At 51.8% G+C, this 9,723-nt stretch overlaps 1 protein-coding gene across 1 annotated transcript; it reads right to left on the bottom strand.

Moving 5' to 3' along the window:
• Positions 1 to 4,598: 4,598 nt before the first annotated feature.
• On the bottom strand, positions 4,599 to 7,976 carry LOC145420637 (uncharacterized). Its single transcript, XM_080290053.1, has 5 exons — positions 6,223 to 7,976; positions 5,573 to 5,768; positions 5,409 to 5,523; positions 4,900 to 5,297; positions 4,599 to 4,740 (listed from the first exon to the last, which is right to left on the bottom strand). The coding sequence occupies exons 1-5, from the start codon at positions 7,910 to 7,912 to the stop codon at positions 4,599 to 4,601; spliced, it is 2,541 nt and encodes an 846-aa protein (XP_080146179.1). The 5' UTR covers positions 7,913 to 7,976.
• Between the last annotated feature and the right edge of the window lie 1,747 nt (positions 7,977 to 9,723).

Genomic DNA, 9,723 nt, shown 5'->3' with positions numbered 1-9,723 from the left:
TATCGCCTCTAACTTCATAGAACCGAATGGTAGATTGGTGGCCGAAGAACTAGAGGTGATGGAAAGGCCTGGGTACACGAAACTCGAACCACAGACTGGGGTGAACAATGAGGTAGATGGCTCCATGATAGTGGACTTTTACATACGCCCCATCGCCCCGGATTTACAATATGACAAGTTTTGGTTTTCTCTTAACCCTGTGAGCGAACAATGGTTTCAACCTCCAGCTAATGTGAAGACGCGCAGGGCGGGAAGCCCCGATCAGGTCCGTGGGGGGCTGACGATATGCAGAGGAGATGCATCTGTCTTCATAACGGCAACAGGCATGGTTCACCTTAACGGACCTGTGTGGGTGCACGTTGGTACTAGCACCGATCAGGAGAGCCCTGGAGTCAGAACGGTGGTTGTGTTTGAGTGAATGTCTCCATTTTGTCAATGTGATCTCCCGAACATAATTGTACACTGTTGGTCACGGAAAGATCACATCTGTTGTTACTACCCCAGACTGTACATGAAACCAAATAAAGTTTGTCTTGTACGTACTATAAACCGAGTCTGTGAACGTTTTGGTATTACACAGCACACGTACTCCATACATAGCAATGCGTGCACCACCGCCAGCGTCTTGGTTCGCTGATCCTGTACGCATTTCCATTTGCTTACATGGAAACGCTTCATGTACACGGCCCGCGGTAGCGCCCGCTTGGCGTCCGGGGTTGTGGGGCGTACAATACCGGCTACGATGTGCTTATTTGCCAAGGACATGACTGTAGACACAACACAAGTCTGCTACCCTGTGCTGTTCTGTTAAAAAAGCTCCTGCTCTGGGTCGGCTGGCTCGGTGCTGCAGGTCGGTGGCTCCGGTGCTGCAGGTCGGCGGCTCCGGTGCTGCAGGTCGGCTGGCTCGGTGCTGCAGGTCGGTGGATACTCTTCTGCTGTACTACACTCCTCAAGGATATAAGCCTTGTCTTTACACCAACTTACACACACTTACGACCGACTGTCAATACAATGCGTTGGTTTACTGTGATTGCTACTCTTGGCCTTGTCCTAGTGGGACCTGTGTTGGCTCAAACCGCATGGAAATCTCCGTGTCCACCACTGAACTGCAGGCCTCCTGTGTTGTCTCATCTGATCACGGATGGTAGCAGGCGGCTAACAGTGATACACCGGTATGCCCAAGATCATCTGGACTACAGGCCACAGGCTAAAGTGATATCGGAGGTTATATGTGGAACGGAAGAGCACCAATGTATACCTGAATTTGACAAAGACGATGGGACCCGATGGAGTAGTAGCTGGCGTTATGGGGCTGTGAAGTGTGATGTGCAACTCACGAGCCCTGATGCGTTACAACACAATTGCAAGGTACGTCTTAATATAGGTGGCATACGAGAATCAAACAGCCACGTGAATCCGCAATGTGGAGTAAAGATGGCCAGCCCCACTCTGTCCGTGAGTTTCGACGAAGTGACTTTGAGCACATTTTCCACGATTTGGACTGCGGACTACACTGCGGAGATTGAATGGACCGTCACAGGTGCCGATGAGCCGAGTGGGGTGAATACCGTCCAATGTGAGAATGGCAAGCTTTGTGTAGCTCACATTCAAGACCTTGTGACCTCAAACTACACCATTAGAGCACGCGTCCGACAGCAACAGAACACCACAGGCATACTATGGAGCGAGTGGAGCAGGGTTCTATCTCGGTCTGCGGCCTGTACACACCCTGTACGTTTCCAATGTCACAGGGATGCCCGTAGTGGAATCCACTGTGTGTATCGATGCTTTCCACCCACACAGGACACTCTTTCGAGACTGAAGGTCACATGCGGGACTGAAGTCCGTCGGTGTACGATGAAGTCTACACAGCAAGGTCTGGAGTGCACGGCGGAATTTTCCACCGGAGACCTTCTGGGTACTACACAGTGTCACGTTGCGGTGCTGTTCAACTACGCAGAAGCGGACAAGGGCACAATCTCCATCTAATGTGCAACTATGAAAACGTCAATATCAAACCACCCAAGGTTTTAGGCAGATGACAGAGCTGTAGTTTAGGGTAATACTAAAGCAGTCTATACAGGCGTGATACCATTTGATTTGTATCAACAAGATATCATGCTTTTGCAACAAAAGTTACTAACATTTTGCTTGTGCTACTAAATGAAAGTAAAGCATGCTCCTGTCAATGCACGGTGTACAATATACTGTATAACTGTTTGAAATAAACACTTGGAAATAACCACAGATTGTTTGTGTTTCCACACACATGAACACAATCGATCGATCACATCTGCGTTCATTGTCACGCTAGTAGACAGTGCACAATCCTGGTGTCTATGTTGCACACGGTCTCTGACCTCCGACTGTGTATGTAGTACAAACCACTAAAATGACAATAATTACCTTACGAATATATCTCATTGACAGATCGTATTAACAGATGGTATTAACCATACTAAATATGTGAGTATGGGTTACCCGTGACATGTGAACACACGGCTCTTCAGAGGCTCATTCTGTGATTTGTCGACAAGGAGAAATGCCCTTACAAGGACGATGATGGCTCAACATACGTTTTTCAAAGTTTTCAAAAGTACAATGTTGAGATAGACTGCGAAGGAGTGAAATACAGCGGCGTGTTCAAGCCTTCTTGTGCAATTGTAACTGATGCCCCCACCGTCAGCTGTGAAATTGGAACTTGTGTTTTCGAAGCCCGATCTCACGAGCGTTTAATCGACGGCAAGGATGTCACTTATAAATACCGCATCAGATCTGTCCTAGGGGATTGGAGTGATCTACATTCCATCAATGGCCCCGCAACTGGACTTACCGTGGACATCAACGATGAATGCGATCGTCTTATGAGTACACTAGCCGTCGACATTACTGATGTTCGTATGGAAATTGAAGTTTCCGTCTGGTACACAGCTGAAACCGGACACACTCTGTTTAACACTGAAGCTATCTACAAGAAGCACACCTGGCGCCCTTAAACCCAGTGTAACCAAATGTGTAACCAAATGTGTAACCAAATGTGTAACCAATGTATAATCAATGTGTAACCAATATAAACCAATATAACAATAAAAACATTGAAATCAAATACGTCTAAAGTAATTTATTTATATTACAAATCAAACAGAAGTAGTACGAAGTGGATCTGGCGGGCCTCTGTCACCGAGAGAAGTGTTATCTGCGAAGCAATGGCCAATATATGACATAGAAAGTTTCTTGTGATTCATGTTTATTGTGGCACAATGTACAAAGCGGCAATCGTAGTACATAGGAAACATGGTAAGATGTTATATTTGTCATTCCGCGGCGTTGCTGATACACACTTGCATTAGTCCCTTCTTCTGTGTACGTTGTGTTAGTGTGTACATTCAACATACCCTAGGATGTAAGGGCGGCCTCTGCCGGCCGTGCATCATATCAACATACCCGGAGACGGAAAAAAGGCGGCCTCCGCTGGCCGCGCGCCATAGAGCCTGCGCGAAAACGCAGGTATTTCAACTAGGAGGATCTCTGCCTGGAAGGAAAGGCGAGGCTCGCGCGGGTAATGCCATTAGGGCCGCCCACGACAGGGGGGTGCGTTTTTAAAACGCCCCCCTGTGGCTGTATATTTTTTTACAGCGTGAGGAAAGCTTTGGCGTCGAGGCGCTTGTTTCCGCTTAACCCTTGTGCGCCCGCCTGTTCTCGGGGCGTGGGTCGTGGTGACCCCCCGAGGTGTGTGTGTGTGTGTGTGTGTGTGATGATGATGATGAGTGTGTGTGTGTGTGTGTGTGTGTGTGTGTGTGTGTGTGTGATGATGATGATGATCCTGATGATGGTGGTGGTGGCGATGGGGGGTCTTGGTAACCCCCTGGGGGGGGATATGTGTGTTTTATGATGATAGGTTTGGGGTCACTAGGACCCCTCCCGGGGGCATATGTGATGATGATGATGATGATGAAGATGATGATGATGATGATAGGTTTGGGGTCACTAGGACCCCCCCCCGGGGGGGGGGGGGCATATGTGATGATGATTCAATTCAATTCAATTCAATTTTATTTATATAGCGCCAAATCACAACAAAAGTCGCCTCAAGGCGCTTCATAGATACAGAGAAAAACCCAACAATCATATGACCCCCTATGAGCAAGCACTTTGGCGACAGTGGGAAGGAAAAACTCCCTTTTAACAGGAAGAAACCTCCGGCAGAACCAGGCTCAGGGAGGGGCGGCCATCTGCTGCGACCGGTTGGGGTGAGAGAAGGAAGATGATGATGATGATAGGTTTGGGGTCACTAGGACCCCCCGGGGGGCATATGTGATGATGATGATGATGATGATGATGATGATAGGTTTGGGGTCACTAGGACCCCCCCGGGTGGGGGGGGGGGATATGTGATGATGATGATGATGATAGGTTTGGGGTCACTAGGACCCCCCCCGGGGGGCATATGTGATGATGATGATGATGATGATAGGTTTGGGGTCACTAGGACCCCCCGGGGGCATATATTGTGTGATGATGATGATGATGATGATGATGATGATAGGGTGGAGTGGGGGGGGGGTCGCTAGGGGACCACCGTTGGGGCGCTTGTGTTATCACGGCGTCGGTGGCGTCCGGGGAGCGGCGTCGCGGGAAGAAGAAGAAGCGGCGCAGTTGGGACAGTACGTGACGGCGCAGTTTGTACACACGTGCGCTCGGCACTCGCGGCACAGGATCTTGGTCTTGACGTCTTTGCTCCTGGGACACACGCGGCACCTTCGCCTCTTGACCGGAGAGGAGTCGCGTGGCGTAGCGTTGTTGTTAGAGGCTGCCTCGGCGGTAGCGCCTCGGGCCGCGACTCTGCCTCCTCTTCTTCCTCCTCCTCCTCCTCCTCCTCCTCCTCCTCCCGGTCCTCGCGCTAAAGCCGCCCTGGCTTCGAGCATGGGGCGCGCGAGCGCTTTGCCCAGTCGCTCGAGGAAGAGCCGTCGTCTGTTGAGCTTGCCCGGCATCCAGTCGGGGTGAATTTCCCTCCACAGCACGAACGCGTTGTAGGCCGCCACGTCGACCATGTTGTGGAAAAGGGCCACGGGCCACCTGCGGGTCTTTCTCCTGCAGCTGTACGTGCTCACGACCTTGTCCAGGTTGTCCACTCCTCCCTTGGTGCGGTTGTAATGCAGCACCAAGGGCGGTTTCGCGCCGCTGCTGTTGCTGCTGCCGCCGCTGCTGTTGCTGATGCGGCGGCTAGGCCGGGGCTCGGGGCCGGAGCGATGGTGGTAATAACGAGGAGCTGTGGTGAGGAGCAGCACGTTCTTGTTCTTCTTGGCCACGTAGGAGAGGATGATCGTGTCGGGCCCTCCTCCTCCTCCTCCTCCTCCTCCTTCTCGTCCTCCTCTTCCTCCCCCTCGTCCCGCGGAGCCGCCGAGTACCACGGATTCGACGGAGCCCACGGCCCTGCCCTTGACGCAGCGCAGCTCTCTGGGGATCTCGGGTCTGTTCGACCGCAGAGTGCCCAGCACGGTGTGGCCTCTCTCGCGATAGAGCCTATCGGCGAGCTCGCGCGAGGTGAAAAAGTTGTCGCACGTGACGTTGCGTCCCGGAGTCAGTCCCTCGGTGAGGTCCACGACCACTCGAGTGGCCATGCTTTTCGGGAGGGCCGCGCTTGTCGGGCTTGCCGGTGTAGACTTGCATCTTCCACGCGTAGCTGGAACGCGCGTCGCACGCCACCCATATCTTGATCCCGTACCTGGCCGGCTTGCTGGGCATGTACTGTCTGAACGGACACCGTCCTGATGGATGGAGAGAGAGAGAGAGAGAGAGAGAGAGAGAGAGAGAGAGAGAGCGAGAGAGAGAGAGATGTGGGAAAGTGTGGGGGAGATTGGGGCAGAAACGCAAGGAGAAGACATTCAATTCAATTCAATTCAATTTTATTTATATAGCGCCAAATCACAACAAAAGTCGCCTCAAGGCGCTTCATAGATACAAAGACATAAAGAGTCATAGACTTCATAGCTTCATAACTTCATAGACATAAAGAGTCATAGACTTCATAGCTTCATAGCTTCATAGACATAAAGAGTCATGCGAAAGCAGCACAAACGCGGAACCCAACACGAGTATGCAACAGAGCAGCGAGCTAGCCCGTTTTCGTCATTCCCGCTCCTATTCCTCCTCTCTTCCCCCAGTCACACACACACACACACACACACACACACACACACCACATAGTACGTACGTACGTACCTCTGAACGGCACCAGTCTCTCGTCGACGGTGACCTCCGGTCCCGGGCGGTACATGGCGGGCAACCTCGCGCACCACTCGTCCCACACGGCTCTGATGGGGGCCAGTTTGTCGTAGCAGCTATCGCCCTCGCCTTCGCCTTCGCCTCGCCCGGCCCTTCTGGTCTCCCTGTCGTCGAAGCGCAGCGCGCTCGAGTAGGCTCGAAAGGTCTTGAGCGGCATCGTGGCTCTGAACACGGACCTGCCGCTCTCGGCGTCCCACAGGCTCTCGCAGGCCTCTCCCCGGGACCTGTACACGCCGGCGAGCACGAGCAGCCCCAGGTAGGCTCGGAACTCGACGCGGCCCATGGGCTTCCATCCGTCGATGGCGGGCCTGCGCCTGCCCGCTTCCAGGTTGGTCATGGCGATCACCGAGTCCTCTATCTCCGGCGGGAAGTAGGCCATGAACGCGGAGGCCTCGTCTCGCGCCGCCGCCACGGCCTCTTCGGTGGGGCCTCGTCCCGGCGGGTCGAGGTCGTCGTCTTCTTCTTCTAATTCTAATTCTTCTTCTTCTTCTTCTTCTTCATAGTCTTTGTCTTCTTCATCGTCATCGTTATAATCATCAGCGAGGACGTCTTCTTCTTCTTCTTCATCATCATTGGCGAGGATGTCTTCTTTTTCTTCTTCATAGTCTTTGTCTTCTTCTTCTTCTTCTTCTTCTTCTTCTTCTTCTTTTTCTTCTTCTTCTTCTTCTTCATCATCATTGGCGAGGATGTCTTCTTTTTCTTCTTCTTCTTCTTCTTCTTCATTGTCTTTGTCTTCTTCTTCATCATCATTGGCGAGGATGTCTTCTTCTTCTTCTTCATAGTCTTTGTCTTCTTCTTTTTCTTCTTCTTCATCATCATCATCATCATCGGCGAGGACGTCTTCTTCTTCTTCTTCTTCTTCTTCTTCTTCTTCCTCTTCTTCTTCTTCTTCTTCTTCATAGTCTTTGTCTTCTTCGTCATCGTCGTAGTCGTAATCGTCGGCTACATCAGCGTCGCGAGTTTCACTGACAGCGCCGCGGCCGCGATCGCGCCCAGGATCATGAACGCCACCTGCAGCGCGGCCGGCGTCGTCCTCTTGCCAAATCTCCCGAGTCCCCCGCCCCGGTGGGTCGGCGCCTGCTTCTTCTTCCTCTCCCTCTCGGCGGTTCGACTCGCCTTGCGAGCCGCCGTCCTGGCAGAGTTGCGACGCCATTTTGTAACCGCGATCGTCTTCCTCGCAACTACCCACCCCATCGTTTTCGTCCTCCTGATCCTCCGAGTGGCTCTCCTCCTCCTCCTCGTCTGCGAGCGTTCGGGCCGTCGGGTCGTCGTTGTCGTCCCCCTCGGCCTCTTGCTCCTCTTCCTTGCTCTCGTCCTCCTCCAAGTTCTCCTGTAGCTGCTGCTGCTGCTGCTGCTGCTGCTGCTGCTGCTGCCGCTGCTGCCGCTGCTGCCGCTGCTCTTGGTCTTCCTCGACCCCTAGCCCTCGATAGCGAAACGTGGCCGGTCGCAACAACGGAGCCACCGGAGCCGACCACGCAGCGTACGCCAAATGCGATGGCGATGGCGACGGTGATGGTGATGGTGAGCGGGAGGAGGAGGAGGAGGAGGAGGACACCGCTGGCGATTGCGATCCGCCTGTACCACCGACCTTAGTGCTCTTTGGCTCCCACGGTCTAGTGCGTGACATTATCTTCTTCTTCTTCTTCTTCGTCTTCTTCTGCTTTCGCCGGGGTGTTTCTCAACCACCTTTTTACAAGACTTTATATCTCTCTCTCTCTCTCTCTCTCTCTCTCTCTCTCTCTCTCTCTCTCTCTCTCCAATCCCATCCCATCCCTATCCCATCCCATCCCCATCCCATCGGGGGGGGGGGGGGGGATCTCGCGACCCCAACCTCCTCCCTCCCTCCGCGGGGGACCCGTATCCCCCGACCCCGCCATCCCATCCCATCCCCATCCCATCGGGGGGGATCTCGCGACCCCAACCTCCTCCCTCCCTCCGCGGGGGACCCGTATCCCCCGAGCCCGCCATCCCATCCCATCCCCATCCCATCGGGGGGGATCTCGCGACCCCAACCTCCTCCCTCCCTCCGCGGGGGACCCGTATCCCCCGAGCCCGCCATCCCATCCCATCCCCATCCCATCGGGGGGGATCTCGCGACCCCAACCTCCTCCCTCCCTCCGCGGGGGACCCGTATCCCCCGACCCCGCCGCTCTCCCCCTGGCGGGTGCATCAGGGTTAAACGCCACAGTGCACAGGAAGTCTTTTTTTCATTCTGTTTTAACTTTTAGTGATGAAAAGATTGATTAACAGAGCAGAAATCTGCCATTTCAAAAGAACATTAAGAAATGTGTAGAGAAAAAATGGGACCATGTGAATAATATTTTATGTTTAAACAGAACTTTTGTTTCCAAAGTTACGTTTGACTGAAACACAAGAAAAAAGTTTGCATTTATGAGCGAAAACCACCAAACCAGATGGACCTGTGCAGGCTGTGAAACCAGTTAGGATCATGTAAATATTACAGTGGTCAGATTTTTCTAAAGACGGCCCCTCCACCACCTCCCCATCTGCAGATTCCAGCTCCGTCAATATGAACTTCCTGCACTAACCCTGTTTCTTCACCAGCAGAAGATTTTCTGCCAGTTTTCTGACTCTAACCCTCATTTGGCTGCTGGATCAGAACTAGTCAGAGGAATGTCTGCCACGTTTCTTTCTTTTTTTTCTCTTCCCAGGAATCGTTTCATGTGGCGAGCCTCCTGCCTGCTCCCTGATCCAGTTTACTGCTTTTCCCATGACATGTTTCCTGACAAGTTTCCCTGTGTGGTTGCAGACGCTGCCAGCATGTGAAGGACGGAGCTTCAGAGCTGAACGAGGCCTCCACGTCCAGGAAAAAGACTCTGAAGTGTTCGGATCTCAGTGTTTTTATTATGGCCGAAACACGACAAAAATTAGAATAAAGCATTTTCATTCTTAAGGACACGAAATATAGGATTTCCCTTCTGTTTCTCGTTATACTAACTGATATTTATCACTTGGAAAAGGCCTCAAGCACACAGAAACTTTCCTGATTTTGTTTTTACAACTAAACAAAATAAAAGGCAAATTTTCAGCAACATATTTTATATATAGTCATGGCCAGTAAAACAGCCATCATTGGAGTGATGTCACAACTGGGTTTTTGGAAATAACATGGGACCTAAAAATTAACCTAGTGGCACACCAAAGGTTTTTAAATTTCACAATGATATTATGTTGTCATGGTTTGGGTTTTTTGTTCTTTTGTAATTCATTTATCAACACTGAGGCTGAAAAACCAAGTAACCAAGAGGCACCAAAAGCTGCAGTTCCTCTAATGTCCAGTAGAGGCGCCACCAGTGAGTCAGTCCTGACTGTCTGGCATGTTAAAACTTTACAGCAGAAATAATAATAATGGATGGCATTTATATAGCGCTTTTCTAGATCCTGAAAGCGCTTTACAATTCCACTATTCATTCACTC

Source organism: Astatotilapia calliptera, chromosome 2 (assembly GCF_964374335.1).
Source record: "Astatotilapia calliptera chromosome 2, fAstCal68.1, whole genome shotgun sequence".
NCBI lineage: Eukaryota > Metazoa > Chordata > Actinopteri > Cichliformes > Cichlidae > Astatotilapia > Astatotilapia calliptera.
The sequence above is the reverse complement of the archived record's forward strand: the minus strand, read 5'-3'. Positions and strand labels throughout refer to the sequence as shown.